The 19,586-nt window shown below is 41.3% G+C and overlaps 1 protein-coding gene across 7 annotated transcripts; it reads right to left on the bottom strand.

Annotated features, from left to right (window-relative positions):
* Nucleotides 1-673: 673 nt before the first annotated feature.
* Nucleotides 674-19,556, bottom strand: LOC120957214 (trypsin delta-like). Of its 7 annotated transcripts, none has more exons than XM_040379292.2 (3): nucleotides 2,406-2,930; nucleotides 1,982-2,340; nucleotides 674-1,910 (listed from the first exon to the last, which is right to left on the bottom strand). In XM_040379292.2, the coding sequence occupies exons 1-3, from the start codon at nucleotides 2,667-2,669 to the stop codon at nucleotides 1,715-1,717; spliced, it is 819 nt and encodes a 272-aa protein (XP_040235226.2). In that variant the 5' UTR covers nucleotides 2,670-2,930; the 3' UTR covers nucleotides 674-1,714. The 7 variants fall into 7 exon arrangements, with proteins under 7 accessions (XP_040235226.2, XP_040235227.2, XP_049465069.1 ...); XM_040379293.2 differs by lacking the exon at nucleotides 2,406-2,930 and adding an exon at nucleotides 10,818-11,361 and having other exon boundaries at nucleotides 676-1,910; XM_049609112.1 differs by lacking the exons at nucleotides 1,982-2,340; nucleotides 2,406-2,930 and adding exons at nucleotides 10,394-10,752; nucleotides 10,818-11,356 and having other exon boundaries at nucleotides 680-1,910.
* Nucleotides 19,557-19,586: the final 30 nt, after the last annotated feature.

Genomic DNA, 19,586 nt, shown 5'->3' with positions numbered 1-19,586 from the left:
GTTGTGTTTTAAGACATCCTTTACATTCTTTACTTAGATTATGATTATGAAAAAGATAAAAAGCTTTAGCTTCGAGCGCTTCAAAGCACAGGATTTTATGCAATTGTGTTTTGGCAAGGTCTCAAAGTTCAAATTAGGACCTTGGCCTCAATCTAGAGGAAACCCAAACCGAGGGAAAAGACTTGAAGGTTGTGGAGGGTTCAGTCTGGAGGAAACCGCTTTTCTTTCCTTTAACACGAGGAATTGGTACCAAACGGGATTGGCTTTCTAGATGCATTTATTTCTCAGCACTTCAGTTTGCTTTAAGAGTTCAAAATCAACAACGGAGATTATGTGGAGGAAAAAATCTATCTTTTTATACCAAAATATATCATATAGATATTTTAAGTGTTTGTTCCAAGTTTTGTTTTCTCCATCACCCACTATACCACATGGTGCTTTCGATCGGCGAAAATCATTAAGGACTTATTCTTTGACTTAGAATCGTATCCACATTTTTTCTTAGCCTTCTATAAAACTATTAAAAAACCTCCACCATATCCCAATATCTACCATATTTAATTGTTTAGAAATAATAAATATGGAAATACAAATATAGTACGCAAAGCAGTTCACATTTACTCATACTTTATTTTAGCGGCGGTCGCCATAACCAGGAAATTTTATCATTCTTATGCAATATCCCTCATATATGCTAACTATGAGACTGTCTGGACCGTTCTTTAATCCTCGTATATCGCCTCAAAATATCGACACACGAAGAACAAATGCTGCATTTTGACAACGCTAAAGACTAATAACGATAACACATTTTTTTAGCAAATCGGCCATATCGGCAAATGTTCGCAAACTGTGTGTCCTTTTTTCAAGGAAAAGAGACTACCAACTTCTAATGGGTCTCATAGTCTGCGAACAGACGGCGTCCACGGGCCGGCCCAAGTCCGAATGCAGAGCCGATGGCATACCATTCTATCATCACCATTAACATGAGAGGATGTGTCCGCTTTGTCTTATCAGTTCTGAACGTGATATTGAACTTATACCGTCCACCGGGACCGATGCTAGACCTATACCGATTCAGGAACCGATACAGAACCAATACCAGTCCTAGAACTGATCATAAACACACACTGGTTCTAGAACCGATCATGACCTCATACCGATCCTGGAGCTTAAACTGATCCTATACCGATCCTGGAATCAATCATGAACCCGTACCGGTCCTGCAATCAATCATGAACCTATACCAGTCCTGGAACTAATGATGGACCCATACGGATCCTTGAACCAAACATGATCCCATACTGGTCATGTAACTGATCATGATGAAATCCACACAGGTCTTGTAATAGCTGCCGATTTTATTCCGTTCCTGGAACTGTACCTGTAACTGAACTGTTACAAATTTGAAACGACCTGGCAATACATGTGCAGTGTAGGAATATGAGGAATTAGGGTAGGAAATAAAGTGGGAATTCAACGTAGCAGATAGCCTAAGTATTTTAGCTCAATTTGTGTAGTCTTATAAAAGCAGTGTTACAAAAAAATGCATATGCACTAAACTTAGATAAATTCCTCTCCCCCTTCCCAATATCGTTAAAAATAAATAAACTCCTCAATTCCGTCATATCCATCAAAACACTACTTGTCCGTTTATTACTGGTGACATACGAATAATTTCATTAAACAAATAAAGAAAATATATACCCATTCTCTAAATGCCAGCCTCGGTACTAATAAACCTACGAATACTTGGTGCAGAAATTTTTGAAAATCCTGCTGGCCATGCGCTAGTACATTCAAGATTAGTAAACGACACAACTCCAGCCAATCCACCTCCGCACACCAATGCACCACCGCTGTCACCCTTGCACGTGTCCACGCCATTTCCGTACTTGGCACAGATCATACTGAAAAGAAAAAAGATAACCAATCACAATTAATGTATAGACAGTATTGTTCGCCGTTTAGGTTCACTTACTTGGATGTAACACGCTGTCTTGGGTATGTTGCCCAAGCTCTTGCACAAGTGCTCTGATCCACAATGGTCATTTCGGCATAACGCAATTGATTTAAAGACGCTGGTTCATTATTACCTGTGCGGCCCCATCCAGCCACAAAGCATCTAGTACCGATCGGCTGTTCAGAAGTTTGCAGTATTAACGAAGCCATGTTTGGCTTTCCACTGAAGGCATTATTTGCTACAGTTAAGACAGCCACATCGTACTCAGACGCATCAGGGAAATAACTATGATCGTACCCAGGATGAACTGCGATACGGACCACCGAAAACAGGACGCCACCAGTGACTGCTGATGTGCTACCGCCATACAAAGAGACCTGAAATCGTGCAATATATCGTTAATAGCGTACATATAGGTAGCGCAACATGCTGCACAACTCACTCGCATTGGTTCGAATCGTTGAGGATACACACAATGAGCAGCAGTCAAGGCATGCTTATGAGTGATGATAGTGGCTCCGCACTCGAATACACCGTTAACTCGCAAACTCAGGGCATACTTATATTTTACAATGCTCACTGCTTTTCCATTGACTATGCGGCCAGATTGGGACGCTCCGTCCGGTTTGTTCTGATCGCTAGCGTCAGTCAGCACTGCGCTGCCGCAGAACAATCCGAATAGCACTAGACTGATCACTTGTTTCATCTTGCTGTCCTATTCGACTATGGCAATGCTCCAACAGTTATCCGTATTTATAGCTAGAAAATCCACTTCCGGCAGATGTTTTTCCAACGCGTGGAAAGATGTTATTTACTAATACATGGCAACGTGTTTGAAGGAGTGGTATGCTGTGGTATAACATAGTTGTTTCTAGAAGATATTCTTTTTCTAACTCGCGGAAATAAATCGACGATGCCCTAATCAATGGCTCTTAAAATTACAAACAAACTTGTGCAAATTATAAAAATCTGTGAAACTTCCTTGTTTGCTCAAGTGGGATTAGTTTTCTGAATTGTTGACAGTCGTGTGACGCAAATCGAATGGAAAGCATAACAAACAGATTATGAAAGGGTTGCTGGGGTAATAAGCACCACTTGTTGGAAATTTGTTAGTTTTTAGATGAAATTTCGACTTTCATTCGTGACCAGGCCCAATGTACGAGATTAGTTTTTGGAATCACTCGGAGCTAGGATATTCTGTTTGTTATGTTTTAAGTAGGTTTTACGTCATACAAGTGTTAACAATCCAGAAAACTGTTTCCAGTTGAGCTCATAAGGAAATAACATAAGGAAAGGTACGGCTTCTATTATATTTGCACAAGTTTGAGTTTTTTTTTCACTGGGGATTTAGGAATAGCCTTGTTTAAATACATGGTTCCTCTGATGCGAAACACACCTGTAGGAAAGACTTTTTGGTGCTTTATATGAAGAAGATCTTGAGCATTTTCATAGTTCAACAAGCAGCAAGATGAAACAAGTGATCGGTCTAGTGCTGTTTGGATTGTTCTGCGGCAGTGCAGTGCTGACTGACGCTAGCGATCAGAACAAACCGGACGGAGCGCCCTAATCTGGCCGCATTGTAAATGGAAAAGCAGTGAGCATTGCTAAATATAAGTACAGTCAGTCCAAAAAGTATTCGTCTAGCTGAATATTTTACAGAAAAATGTGAATTATGGCCGCAATACGTATGGGGCGATAAAAATAATGATGAGGTTTGATAAAAGGACCATCAATACACACGTTTTGCTAAACAATAAGCATTTAAATAGTGCAATAGCAACCAAAATACATAAAAAAACTAAAAAAAGTCGTTTGATGGGCGCGCAAAAAGTATTCGGCCATGTAGCTTTTTAATTATTTACGCTGGACAAACACTATGTAGATATGAATTAAATTTATTATTATTAATCTACTGGTGACTTCCTTCTAAAATAATGCATTTCTGTTATTTCAATTGCACTTCAAGCGGCCAGAGAGGCAGTAAAGGCGGGGGAGTTAAATGATTGGAGAATGATGGCGAAAATTGTTTCTTTAACTTATGAATAACCTATCATACCCATTTTTGAAGGTTACAAAATGTGTGAGAGGCCTCGTTCCTTCATTAGATCAGAGTTTGGCCATTTTTCTGACACTAATTGTGTGACAAACTGCCATGTAAGCAGCCATCCTTGACAATTTATCTAAAGAAAGAAGCCTTTTAATGTTCAACAAATCAAATATTACCAAGGAATCAGTGCATTTTGTGATGGCCAATAAGGTCAGGAAAAGAGATGGGTCACATTTCGTTGATGGGTCATGCTGAAATGATGGTCATGGAACTTTCCCGAACTTGCATATCCATACATTTACGCGGCCGCGGAATTCCGGTCTGTGTATTTTTGGCCTTAAATTCGTAAATGACCGTTAGGTTTAAAAATGTGATCGTCGTGGCGATCGCTCCTAAAGAGAAATTTATTGAAATGAAATTTATAAAATTAAAAGAGTAGCGTTCGCAACAGTTGTCCTTCCCTGCTGAAAACTGGTACAATTACCCTTGCCACGGAGGGTGGTCCATTCTATACTTGAACCTACAACGGGGATTAAAGACGTCTGATCTTTCTGAAGATTTTATTATTCTTCTTCTTCTTCTTTTTGGCACAACAACCGCTGCCGGTCAAGGCCTGCCTATACCCACTAGTGAAGTGAGCTTGGCTTTCAATGACTTATTGTTACCATAGCAGGATAGTCAGTCCTACGCATGGAGGCATGGTCTATTCGGGGCTTGAACCCATGACGGGCGTGTTGTTAAGTCGTTCGAGTTGACGACTGTACCACCAGACCGGCTAAAGATTTTATTACAACTAACTAATCCGTTATGCGTTCATAGACTACTGTGATTTACATATAAGTTTGACAATTGCACGATTGCTAGATTACAACATCCCCTCTGAATATCTGACTCCAATCTTGCTTCTGAGATATTCAAATAGGTTTGCATCCAACGCTTTCGTTAATATATCCGCTTGCTGTTCAGAAGTACTTATCGGTTCAATCTTAACATTACCAGCAGCAACATGGTCTTTAAAAAAATGATGTTTAATATCCAAGTGCTTTATCCTTTTGGATTCAGCATTCTTAGCCAGACCAATACAGCTACGGTTGTTTTCGTATATAATAACTCGATCCGATGGTGTTTTGCATTGCAAATCTTCCAAAATACCAGCCAACCAGATGCCTTCGGAAACAGCAGCACTTAGCGCTACATATTCAGATTCACTTTATGACAAGGAGACTGTCGACTGCTTCCGGCTTGCCCAAGATACTGTTGAACCATATACCTTAAACAAGAAACCAGCTACAGACTTGCGATCTTCTGCATCAGACGCCCAGTCAGCATCGACATATCCTTCGAGTGGTCTATTTCCTGGATTTTTCTTATAGTCCCATTGTAGCATATCTGCTAATTGGAACTTATTGTAAACCACATTATCAGCTATAGACACATTGTAACACACTTCGGAAAGCCAAATCACACTATTGCAACACATTCATTATATTACATCAGCAAATCAATCCACACCATAGCAATATACCCAAACCATACCGTCCATAGAAAAAACAATTGAGACACATTTATCGAAAACAACCGAAACGCGCAACATAAGCAATTCAAGCGTTACTACAGCAAAGTGGACAAACAGAGAACGCATAGCAACTTATTGCTAAAAGCGCAATGTATGCAATGATCGACGGACGCACTCGTTCTTTAGCTAGAACAGTTTATACTTTCCAGAACCTTCGTAAAAACACTAAAAACGTACCATAGGCACATATTGACAGACACCTCCCTCCAATACAATGTATAAATAGCACCTTAAGTCCGGGCTACATTGATCGTACTCACAAGTGTAAAGGCCGGGCTACATTGATCGTACTCGCACACGTAATTTCGATTTTCTCTAGCGCATCTGGCGGCGGCTGACCGAAGCATTTTGCCAAACAATTTGGAGCCGCTTCAGAAAATACGTTATTTTTCCATGTTTTTCACTTTAACTGGACTGAGAAAGCTTTGTAATTGATACATAAATATGTTGCGCAAGTATTCCAGCCATTTTCGCATCGAAAAACGGTTAAAAAACTACTTAAATTTGAGATCCGGCACGACCCTTCCCCCGACGACCAAAAAAAGCTTCCACCAGCCGCCGCCAGATGCGCTAGTGAAAATCACAATTACGCGTGCGAGTACGATCAATGTAGCCTGGCCTTTATATCAATAACCTTTAATTAGGACAAAAACACATTCCAAAACCAAATGTACGAAACTTATTGAGTATAAATAAAACCAATTCCGACCGTGGCAGGTCAGATTCGTTCGGACTGTCAGGATAGCACTATGCCCATCCAACATTTATCGACTTCTCATTTAAAGAGTTTAGTTATGTCCCCCTACCCAAGGTAAGACCTCTAAACTCCAACGTTTCCAGTAAGGGAAACCTCCTAAAGGTTTCTATGATCGCCTGGACGATCAAGTGTCGAAAAGTCCGCTTCGAACAAAGTATTATTCTACTTCGATACATGTCAGCGAAACACTGACCTACCGCGATGGTACGCGTTGATCAGTTGTACTGTATGTACGCTCATCACATTACATGGCGAACGTAGCTATCTTCCGAACTTACTACACCATAGGTATCTCATGATACGCTTAAGAGTTTGCCAATGATCTTTCGGTGGTGATTGTTGAAATCGTGCCATGTAATCTACGGTATAGCACAAATCAGGTCGCACACATATCATTTGATACATTACATTGCGTAGCGACTCTCGATATGGCTGTGCAGTATGATTTCCTTTTCGACTCAACTGAAGTCCTTTCTCCATCGGGGTCTTCGCTGGATTACATTCCGACATTCCAAAATTTTCTAAAATTTTGTTTGCAGCTGCCTCCTGTGACAGCTTCCGTTCGCCACGATTACGGTTGTACTCTACTCACAATCCCAGCAAAAACTTCTTTTGTCTACAGTCGGTCATTTCAAATTCATCTGTGAGCCGCCGTCTCAGTCTCTTCATCGTTCGAATATTTCGTCCAACAATCAGAAGATCGTCGACATAAAGCACCAGATAAATTTCATCACCTTTTTCAGTTGAAACGTACAGATAGTAGGCCCGATTTGATCTACGGAACCCAAACTTCAACAATGACGAGTTGAAGCGATCATTCCAGCATCGTGGAGCTTGTTTTAAACCATGAAGCGATTTTTTAAGTTTGCACACGATGCCTGGTGTTGCCTACACGCCTTGGGGCACTTCCATGTACAGGTCCTCCTTTAGCACTCCGTGTAAGAAAGCCGTTTTGACATCCATATGGTGTACGTGTAAGCCACGATGGACGGCAACAGCTAGTACTACCGTAACTGTCGACAGCCTAGCAACGGGTGCAAACGTGTCTTCAAAGTTGTTGGATTTTGGGTTAACATTAATATTTCGAAGCTGAATTCAAATAGGAAAAAACATACGAATTAGAAGGAACTAAACCATAGGATATAGATAAAACTACTTGACTAATTTGGACTTCCAGAAATGAACTGCTCGAACTACACGAATGAACTTTGTAATGAATTATGTAATGAACTATGGGACAAACGAATACACAGTTGCAAACAGACCGGCGATAAAGGTGCACTCTTTTCATTCTCATCAAATTTATACTAAGCTAATATCACAATCCAGCACTTAAGTGAATATATTTCACAAAAGTCAATCCCGGGCCGTTGCAGAAACCCTTTGACTACAAATCGCGCCTTGTACCGGACCTGTTGTCCGGTTTCATCCTCCTTCAGCCGGAACACCCACTTCGTTTTTAGCGGTTTCACACCGGCTGGACACACCATCAGCTTCCACACATCGTTGACCTTCATGGAGTTTAGTTCGTCTTGTACCACTTTGTACCATCGGTCACGATCCTCATGAGCATTAATGAATTAATGAGAACGGAGGGCCAACAGCACAAGCACTAAATCCGGAAATATAGTCATGGAACTTACCGGGAAATCGGCGCTCCCGTTCGCTGCGCCTCCTAGACTGTTCGCCACTAGGGCCGGAAGACAAGTCCAAATCTAGATGCAAAGGGAGCGCGGTATCGTCTGCTTCCGCTGCATCTTCATCATCATTTCACGATTGGACACCATCGCAGTCAAGTGATTCAGTTGAAGAGTTCTCCCCATATTGCTCGTCAGGATCTTCTTCTTCCGGATGTACATTAACGGCATCCTCGATCACTTCTTCCTCGATTACTTCTTCCCCCTCTTGCTCGTAAGTTAGCGGTACAATTAATTTTCCGTTATTTTCTGCATCATTTGTCCATGGAAAATATGTTTCGTTAAACTTCACATCACGAGCAATAACGATTTGTTTAGAATCCTTGTCCCATAACGGTGCATCTTCGTTTGGTGCATATCCGACATTTAATAACTGTCGACTTTTTGCATCAAGCTTCTTTCTTTGTTGATTCGGCACCCATGCAAATACTTGACATCCAAAGACACGAGCCTTTTCCAGACTTGGCTTTCTTCAACACCATAGTTCAGCAGGCGTAGCGTTCTTTGATATCACACACGTTGGACTTCGATTTAAGATGAACTCAGCTGCTAGCACAGCTTCACTCCACAATGACTTGGGCGCATTCGATCCAATCAACATAGTACGTACCTTTTCGATAAGAGTGCGGTTGAACCGTTCCGCGACCCCGTTCTGTTGCGGTGAGTAGGCTACCGTTTGCTCCATCTGAATTCCCATCGCCTTGTAGTACTTCTGTTGATTATTCGAAAAATACTCACGTCCCTGGTCTACAGTGAGTTTTGAAATGTTCGTACCAAACATCGCAGTCGCCATTGCTGAAAACTCTTTGAATTTTTCAAAGACCTCAGATTTCTTTCGAAGCAAATACACCACAGCAAAATGGGACTGATCGTCTATGAACGAGACGAAGTAGCGATGACCTTCCCACGGAAAAGATACTACCAACTTCTAAAAGGCCTCATCCAATTCAAGCCTTTTTGATGTTCTTGGATTTTCAAGATGTTTAAAGATATCGCCCTGATTTTATTAAAATCCTAGCTAAACAGTACCCTCATCAATTAAGTATTATAAAGTAAAAGTGCTAAAAAAGTGGTATTCCGAGTGAAATACATGGTTTCCGAATTTTCCAGAAAGCCTCAAAGTTAGAAAATGGGTAGAAACATGGGAAAATATGAGTCCCACTTTGAGGAGCCACCAGCCAACAAGAACTAAAATACATGCTACATGCCATCTTCGACGATACCTTACTCGATACTTCGTTAAACGAACTATTAAGACTGAATGTTAAAATCTTCTTCCTCAGTGGTTAAAAATTAGTACACCCACTATTCCTGTCTCGTAATCTACAATCTACTTCAGTTTCATTCAAATAACTGCCAAAGTTCTTCGCGGGCCGCATGTGGCCGCTTTGTCTTACCAGTTCTGAACGTCATATTGAACTTATGCCGTCCACCTGGACCCATACTGTTCCAGGGACCGATACTGAACCACTACCATTCCTAAAACTGATCATAAACACACACTGGTTCTAGAACCGATCATGAGCTCATACCGATCCTGGAGCTTAAACTGATCTTTTACCGATCATGGAATCAATCATGAACCCGTACTGGTTCTGCAATCAATCATGAACCTATACCAGTCCTGGAACTAATGATGGACCCATATGGATCCTTGAACCAAACATGATCCCATACTGGTCATGTAACTGATCATGATGAAATCCACACAGGTCTTGTAATAGCTGCCGATTTTATTCCGTTCCTGGAACTGTACCTGTAACTGAACTGTTACAAATTTGAAACGACCTGGCAATACATGTGCAGTGTAGGAATATGAGGAATTAGGGTAGGAAATAAAGTGGGAATTCAACGTAGCAGATAGCCTAAGTATTTTAGCTCAATTTGTGTAGTCTTATAAAAGCAGTGTTACAAAAAAATGCATATGCACTAAACTTAGATAAATTCCTCTCCCCCTTCCCAATATCGTTAAAAATAAATAAACTCCTCAATTCCGTCATATCCATCAAAACACTACTTGTCCGTTTATTACTGGTGACATACGAATAATTTCATTAAACAAATAAAGAAAATATATACCCATTCTCTAAATGCCAGCCTCGGTACTAATAAACCTACGAATACTTGGTGCAGAAATTTTTGAAAATCCTGCTGGCCATGCGCTAGTACATTCAAGATTAGTAAACGACACAACTCCAGCCAATCCACCTCCGCACACCAATGCACCACCGCTGTCACCCTTGCACGTGTCCACGCCATTTCCGTACTTGGCACAGATCATACTGAAAAGAAAAAAGATAACCAATCACAATTAATGTATAGACAGTATTGTTCGCCGTTTAGGTTCACTTACTTGGATGTAACACGCTGTCTTGGGTATGTTGCCCAAGCTCTTGCACAAGTGCTCTGATCCACAATGGTCATTTCGGCATAACGCAATTGATTTAAAGACGCTGGTTCATTATTACCTGTGCGGCCCCATCCAGCCACAAAGCATCTAGTACCGATCGGCTGTTCAGAAGTTTGCAGTATTAACGAAGCCATGTTTGGCTTTCCACTGAAGGCATTATTTGCTACAGTTAAGACAGCCACATCGTACTCAGACGCATCAGGGAAATAACTATGATCGTACCCAGGATGAACTGCGATACGGACCACCGAAAACAGGACGCCACCAGTGACTGCTGATGTGCTACCGCCATACAAAGAGACCTGAAATCGTGCAATATATCGTTAATAGCGTACATATAGGTAGCGCAACATGCTGCACAACTCACTCGCATTGGTTCGAATCGTTGAGGATACACACAATGAGCAGCAGTCAAGGCATGCTTATGAGTGATGATAGTGGCTCCGCACTCGAATACACCGTTAACTCGCAAACTCAGGGCATACTTATATTTTACAATGCTCACTGCTTTTCCATTGACTATGCGGCCAGATTGGGACGCTCCGTCCGGTTTGTTCTGATCGCTAGCGTCAGTCAGCACTGCGCTGCCGCAGAACAATCCGAATAGCACTAGACTGATCACTTGTTTCATCTTGCTGTCCTATTCGACTATGGCAATGCTCCAACAGTTATCCGTATTTATAGCTAGAAAATCCACTTCCGGCAGATGTTTTTCCAACGCGTGGAAAGATGTTATTTACTAATACATGGCAACGTGTTTGAAGGAGTGGTATGCTGTGGTATAACATAGTTGTTTCTAGAAGATATTCTTTTTCTAACTCGCGGAAATAAATCGACGATGCCCTAATCAATGGCTCTTAAAATTACAAACAAACTTGTGCAAATTATAAAAATCTGTGAAACTTCCTTGTTTGCTCAAGTGGGATTAGTTTTCTGAATTGTTGACAGTCGTGTGACGCAAATCGAATGGAAAGCATAACAAACAGATTATGAAAGGGTTGCTGGGGTAATAAGCACCACTTGTTGGAAATTTGTTAGTTTTTAGATGAAATTTCGACTTTCATTCGTGACCAGGCCCAATGTACGAGATTAGTTTTTGGAATCACTCGGAGCTAGGATATTCTGTTTGTTATGTTTTAAGTAGGTTTTACGTCATACAAGTGTTAACAATCCAGAAAACTGTTTCCAGTTGAGCTCATAAGGAAATAACATAAGGAAAGGTACGGCTTCTATTATATTTGCACAAGTTTGAGTTTTTTTTTCACTGGGGATTTAGGAATAGCCTTGTTTAAATACATGGTTCCTCTGATGCGAAACACACCTGTAGGAAAGACTTTTTGGTGCTTTATATGAAGAAGATCTTGAGCATTTTCATAGTTCAACAAGCAGCAAGATGAAACAAGTGATCGGTCTAGTGCTGTTTGGATTGTTCTGCGGCAGTGCAGTGCTGACTGACGCTAGCGATCAGAACAAACCGGACGGAGCGCCCTAATCTGGCCGCATTGTAAATGGAAAAGCAGTGAGCATTGCTAAATATAAGTACAGTCAGTCCAAAAAGTATTCGTCTAGCTGAATATTTTACAGAAAAATGTGAATTATGGCCGCAATACGTATGGGGCGATAAAAATAATGATGAGGTTTGATAAAAGGACCATCAATACACACGTTTTGCTAAACAATAAGCATTTAAATAGTGCAATAGCAACCAAAATACATAAAAAAACTAAAAAAAGTCGTTTGATGGGCGCGCAAAAAGTATTCGGCCATGTAGCTTTTTAATTATTTACGCTGGACAAACACTATGTAGATATGAATTAAATTTATTATTATTAATCTACTGGTGACTTCCTTCTAAAATAATGCATTTCTGTTATTTCAATTGCACTTCAAGCGGCCAGAGAGGCAGTAAAGGCGGGGGAGTTAAATGATTGGAGAATGATGGCGAAAATTGTTTCTTTAACTTATGAATAACCTATCATACCCATTTTTGAAGGTTACAAAATGTGTGAGAGGCCTCGTTCCTTCATTAGATCAGAGTTTGGCCATTTTTCTGACACTAATTGTGTGACAAACTGCCATGTAAGCAGCCATCCTTGACAATTTATCTAAAGAAAGAAGCCTTTTAATGTTCAACAAATCAAATATTACCAAGGAATCAGTGCATTTTGTGATGGCCAATAAGGTCAGGAAAAGAGATGGGTCACATTTCGTTGATGGGTCATGCTGAAATGATGGTCATGGAACTTTCCCGAACTTGCATATCCATACATTTACGCGGCCGCGGAATTCCGGTCTGTGTATTTTTGGCCTTAAATTCGTAAATGACCGTTAGGTTTAAAAATGTGATCGTCGTGGCGATCGCTCCTAAAGAGAAATTTATTGAAATGAAATTTATAAAATTAAAAGAGTAGCGTTCGCAACAGTTGTCCTTCCCTGCTGAAAACTGGTACAATTACCCTTGCCACGGAGGGTGGTCCATTCTATACTTGAACCTACAACGGGGATTAAAGACGTCTGATCTTTCTGAAGATTTTATTATTCTTCTTCTTCTTCTTTTTGGCACAACAACCGCTGCCGGTCAAGGCCTGCCTATACCCACTAGTGAAGTGAGCTTGGCTTTCAATGACTTATTGTTACCATAGCAGGATAGTCAGTCCTACGCATGGAGGCATGGTCTATTCGGGGCTTGAACCCATGACGGGCGTGTTGTTAAGTCGTTCGAGTTGACGACTGTACCACCAGACCGGCTAAAGATTTTATTACAACTAACTAATCCGTTATGCGTTCATAGACTACTGTGATTTACATATAAGTTTGACAATTGCACGATTGCTAGATTACAACATCCCCTCTGAATATCTGACTCCAATCTTGCTTCTGAGATATTCAAATAGGTTTGCATCCAACGCTTTCGTTAATATATCCGCTTGCTGTTCAGAAGTACTTATCGGTTCAATCTTAACATTACCAGCAGCAACATGGTCTTTAAAAAAATGATGTTTAATATCCAAGTGCTTTATCCTTTTGGATTCAGCATTCTTAGCCAGACCAATACAGCTACGGTTGTTTTCGTATATAATAACTCGATCCGATGGTGTTTTGCATTGCAAATCTTCCAAAATACCAGCCAACCAGATGCCTTCGGAAACAGCAGCACTTAGCGCTACATATTCAGATTCACTTTATGACAAGGAGACTGTCGACTGCTTCCGGCTTGCCCAAGATACTGTTGAACCATATACCTTAAACAAGAAACCAGCTACAGACTTGCGATCTTCTGCATCAGACGCCCAGTCAGCATCGACATATCCTTCGAGTGGTCTATTTCCTGGATTTTTCTTATAGTCCCATTGTAGCATATCTGCTAATTGGAACTTATTGTAAACCACATTATCAGCTATAGACACATTGTAACACACTTCGGAAAGCCAAATCACACTATTGCAACACATTCATTATATTACATCAGCAAATCAATCCACACCATAGCAATATACCCAAACCATACCGTCCATAGAAAAAACAATTGAGACACATTTATCGAAAACAACCGAAACGCGCAACATAAGCAATTCAAGCGTTACTACAGCAAAGTGGACAAACAGAGAACGCATAGCAACTTATTGCTAAAAGCGCAATGTATGCAATGATCGACGGACGCACTCGTTCTTTAGCTAGAACAGTTTATACTTTCCAGAACCTTCGTAAAAACACTAAAAACGTACCATAGGCACATATTGACAGACACCTCCCTCCAATACAATGTATAAATAGCACCTTAAGTCCGGGCTACATTGATCGTACTCACAAGTGTAAAGGCCGGGCTACATTGATCGTACTCGCACACGTAATTTCGATTTTCTCTAGCGCATCTGGCGGCGGCTGACCGAAGCATTTTGCCAAACAATTTGGAGCCGCTTCAGAAAATACGTTATTTTTCCATGTTTTTCACTTTAACTGGACTGAGAAAGCTTTGTAATTGATACATAAATATGTTGCGCAAGTATTCCAGCCATTTTCGCATCGAAAAACGGTTAAAAAACTACTTAAATTTGAGATCCGGCACGACCCTTCCCCCGACGACCAAAAAAAGCTTCCACCAGCCGCCGCCAGATGCGCTAGTGAAAATCACAATTACGCGTGCGAGTACGATCAATGTAGCCTGGCCTTTATATCAATAACCTTTAATTAGGACAAAAACACATTCCAAAACCAAATGTACGAAACTTATTGAGTATAAATAAAACCAATTCCGACCGTGGCAGGTCAGATTCGTTCGGACTGTCAGGATAGCACTATGCCCATCCAACATTTATCGACTTCTCATTTAAAGAGTTTAGTTATGTCCCCCTACCCAAGGTAAGACCTCTAAACTCCAACGTTTCCAGTAAGGGAAACCTCCTAAAGGTTTCTATGATCGCCTGGACGATCAAGTGTCGAAAAGTCCGCTTCGAACAAAGTATTATTCTACTTCGATACATGTCAGCGAAACACTGACCTACCGCGATGGTACGCGTTGATCAGTTGTACTGTATGTACGCTCATCACATTACATGGCGAACGTAGCTATCTTCCGAACTTACTACACCATAGGTATCTCATGATACGCTTAAGAGTTTGCCAATGATCTTTCGGTGGTGATTGTTGAAATCGTGCCATGTAATCTACGGTATAGCACAAATCAGGTCGCACACATATCATTTGATACATTACATTGCGTAGCGACTCTCGATATGGCTGTGCAGTATGATTTCCTTTTCGACTCAACTGAAGTCCTTTCTCCATCGGGGTCTTCGCTGGATTACATTCCGACATTCCAAAATTTTCTAAAATTTTGTTTGCAGCTGCCTCCTGTGACAGCTTCCGTTCGCCACGATTACGGTTGTACTCTACTCACAATCCCAGCAAAAACTTCTTTTGTCTACAGTCGGTCATTTCAAATTCATCTGTGAGCCGCCGTCTCAGTCTCTTCATCGTTCGAATATTTCGTCCAACAATCAGAAGATCGTCGACATAAAGCACCAGATAAATTTCATCACCTTTTTCAGTTGAAACGTACAGATAGTAGGCCCGATTTGATCTACGGAACCCAAACTTCAACAATGACGAGTTGAAGCGATCATTCCAGCATCGTGGAGCTTGTTTTAAACCATGAAGCGATTTTTTAAGTTTGCACACGATGCCTGGTGTTGCCTACACGCCTTGGGGCACTTCCATGTACAGGTCCTCCTTTAGCACTCCGTGTAAGAAAGCCGTTTTGACATCCATATGGTGTACGTGTAAGCCACGATGGACGGCAACAGCTAGTACTACCGTAACTGTCGACAGCCTAGCAACGGGTGCAAACGTGTCTTCAAAGTTGTTGGATTTTGGGTTAACATTAATATTTCGAAGCTGAATTCAAATAGGAAAAAACATACGAATTAGAAGGAACTAAACCATAGGATATAGATAAAACTACTTGACTAATTTGGACTTCCAGAAATGAACTGCTCGAACTACACGAATGAACTTTGTAATGAATTATGTAATGAACTATGGGACAAACGAATACACAGTTGCAAACAGACCGGCGATAAAGGTGCACTCTTTTCATTCTCATCAAATTTATACTAAGCTAATATCACAATCCAGCACTTAAGTGAATATATTTCACAAAAGTCAATCCCGGGCCGTTGCAGAAACCCTTTGACTACAAATCGCGCCTTGTACCGGACCTGTTGTCCGGTTTCATCCTCCTTCAGCCGGAACACCCACTTCGTTTTTAGCGGTTTCACACCGGCTGGACACACCATCAGCTTCCACACATCGTTGACCTTCATGGAGTTTAGTTCGTCTTGTACCACTTTGTACCATCGGTCACGATCCTCATGAGCATTAATGAATTAATGAGAACGGAGGGCCAACAGCACAAGCACTAAATCCGGAAATATAGTCATGGAACTTACCGGGAAATCGGCGCTCCCGTTCGCTGCGCCTCCTAGACTGTTCGCCACTAGGGCCGGAAGACAAGTCCAAATCTAGATGCAAAGGGAGCGCGGTATCGTCTGCTTCCGCTGCATCTTCATCATCATTTCACGATTGGACACCATCGCAGTCAAGTGATTCAGTTGAAGAGTTCTCCCCATATTGCTCGTCAGGATCTTCTTCTTCCGGATGTACATTAACGGCATCCTCGATCACTTCTTCCTCGATTACTTCTTCCCCCTCTTGCTCGTAAGTTAGCGGTACAATTAATTTTCCGTTATTTTCTGCATCATTTGTCCATGGAAAATATGTTTCGTTAAACTTCACATCACGAGCAATAACGATTTGTTTAGAATCCTTGTCCCATAACGGTGCATCTTCGTTTGGTGCATATCCGACATTTAATAACTGTCGACTTTTTGCATCAAGCTTCTTTCTTTGTTGATTCGGCACCCATGCAAATACTTGACATCCAAAGACACGAGCCTTTTCCAGACTTGGCTTTCTTCAACACCATAGTTCAGCAGGCGTAGCGTTCTTTGATATCACACACGTTGGACTTCGATTTAAGATGAACTCAGCTGCTAGCACAGCTTCACTCCACAATGACTTGGGCGCATTCGATCCAATCAACATAGTACGTACCTTTTCGATAAGAGTGCGGTTGAACCGTTCCGCGACCCCGTTCTGTTGCGGTGAGTAGGCTACCGTTTGCTCCATCTGAATTCCCATCGCCTTGTAGTACTTCTGTTGATTATTCGAAAAATACTCACGTCCCTGGTCTACAGTGAGTTTTGAAATGTTCGTACCAAACATCGCAGTCGCCATTGCTGAAAACTCTTTGAATTTTTCAAAGACCTCAGATTTCTTTCGAAGCAAATACACCACAGCAAAATGGGACTGATCGTCTATGAACGAGACGAAGTAGCGATGACCTTCCCACGGAAAAGATACTACCAACTTCTAAAAGGCCTCATCCAATTCAAGCCTTTTTGATGTTCTTGGATTTTCAAGATGTTTAAAGATATCGCCCTGATTTTATTAAAATCCTAGCTAAACAGTACCCTCATCAATTAAGTATTATAAAGTAAAAGTGCTAAAAAAGTGGTATTCCGAGTGAAATACATGGTTTCCGAATTTTCCAGAAAGCCTCAAAGTTAGAAAATGGGTAGAAACATGGGAAAATATGAGTCCCACTTTGAGGAGCCACCAGCCAACAAGAACTAAAATACATGCTACATGCCATCTTCGACGATACCTTACTCGATACTTCGTTAAACGAACTATTAAGACTGAATGTTAAAATCTTCTTCCTCAGTGGTTAAAAATTAGTACACCCACTATTCCTGTCTCGTAATCTACAATCTACTTCAGTTTCATTCAAATAACTGCCAAAGTTCTTCGCGGGCCGCATGTGGCCGCTTTGTCTTACCAGTTCTGAACGTCATATTGAACTTATGCCGTCCACCTGGACCCATACTGTTCCAGGGACCGATACTGAACCACTACCATTCCTAAAACTGATCATAAACACACACTGGTTCTAGAACCGATCATGAGCTCATACCGATCCTGGAGCTTAAACTGATCTTTTACCGATCATGGAATCAATCATGAACCCGTACTGGTTCTGCAATCAATCATGAACCTATACCAGTCCTGGAACTAATGATGGACCCATATGGATCCTTGAACCAAACATGATCCCATTCTGGTCATGTAACTGATCATGATGAAATCCACACAGGTCTTGTAATAGCTCCCGATTTTATTCCGTTCCTGGAACTGTACCTGTAACTGAACTGTTACAAATTTGAAACGACCTGGCAATACATGTGCAGTGTAGGAATATGAGGAATTAGGGTAGGAAATAAAGTGGGAATTCAACGTAGCAGATAGCCTAAGTATTTTAGCTCAATTTGTGTAGTCTTATAAAAGCAGTGTTACAAAAAAATGCATATGCACTAAACTTAGATAAATTCCTCTCCCCCTTCCCATATCGTTAAAAATAAATAAACTCCTCAATTCCGTCATATCCATCAAAACACTACTTGTCCGTTTATTACTGGTGACATACGTATAATTTCATTAAACAAATAAAGAAAATATATACCCATTCTCTAAATGCCAGCCTCGGTACTAATAAACCTACGAATACTTGGTGCAGAAATTTTTGAAAATCCTGCTGGCCATGCGCTAGTACATTCAAGATTAGTAAACGACACAACTCCAGCCAATCCACCTCCGCACACCAATGCACCACCGCTGTCACCCTTGCACGTGTCCACGCCATTTCCGTACTTGGCACAGATCATACTGAAAAGAAAAAAGATAACCAATCACAATTAATGTATAGACAGTATTGTTCGCCGTTTAGGTTCACTTACTTGGATGTAACACGCTGTCTTGGGTATGTTGCCCAAGCTCTTGCACAAGTGCTCTGATCCACAATGGTCATTTCGGCATAACGCAATTGATTTAAAGACGCTGGTTCATTATTACCTGTGCGGCCCCATCCAGCCACAAAGCATCTAGTACCGATCGGCTGTTCAGAAGTTTGCAGTATTAACGAAGCCATGTTTGGCTTTCCACTGAAGGCATTATTTGCTACAGTTAAGACAGCCACATCGTACTCAGACGCATCAGGGAAATAACTATGATCGTACCCAAGATGAACTGCGATACGGACCACCGAAAACAGGACGCCACCAGTGACTGCTGATGTGCTACCGCCATACAAAGAGACCTGAAATCGTGCAATATATCGTTAATAGCGTACATATAGGTAGCGCAACATGCTGCACAACTCACTCGCATTGGTTCGAATCGTTGAGGATACACACAATGAGCAGCAGTCAAGGCATGCTTATGAGTGATGATAGTGGCTCCGCACTCGAATACACCGTTAACTCGCAAACTCAGGGCATACTTATATTTTACAATGCTCACTGCTTTTCCATTGACTATGCGGCCAGATTGGGACGCTCCGTCCGGTTTGTTCTGATCGCTAGCGTCAGTCAGCACTGCGCTGCCGCAGAACAATCCGAATAGCACTAGACTGATCACTTGTTTCATCTTGCTGTCCTATTCGACTATGGCAATGCTCCAACAGTTATCCGTATTTATAGCTAGAAAATCCACTTCCGGCAGATGTTTTCCAACGTGTGGA

The sequence above is a fragment of the Anopheles coluzzii genome, chromosome 3 (genome assembly GCF_943734685.1).
Source record: "Anopheles coluzzii chromosome 3, AcolN3, whole genome shotgun sequence".
Taxonomy (NCBI): domain Eukaryota; kingdom Metazoa; phylum Arthropoda; class Insecta; order Diptera; family Culicidae; genus Anopheles; species Anopheles coluzzii.
Note: the sequence above shows the minus strand (reverse complement) of the source record. Positions and strands in the feature narration are given on the sequence as shown.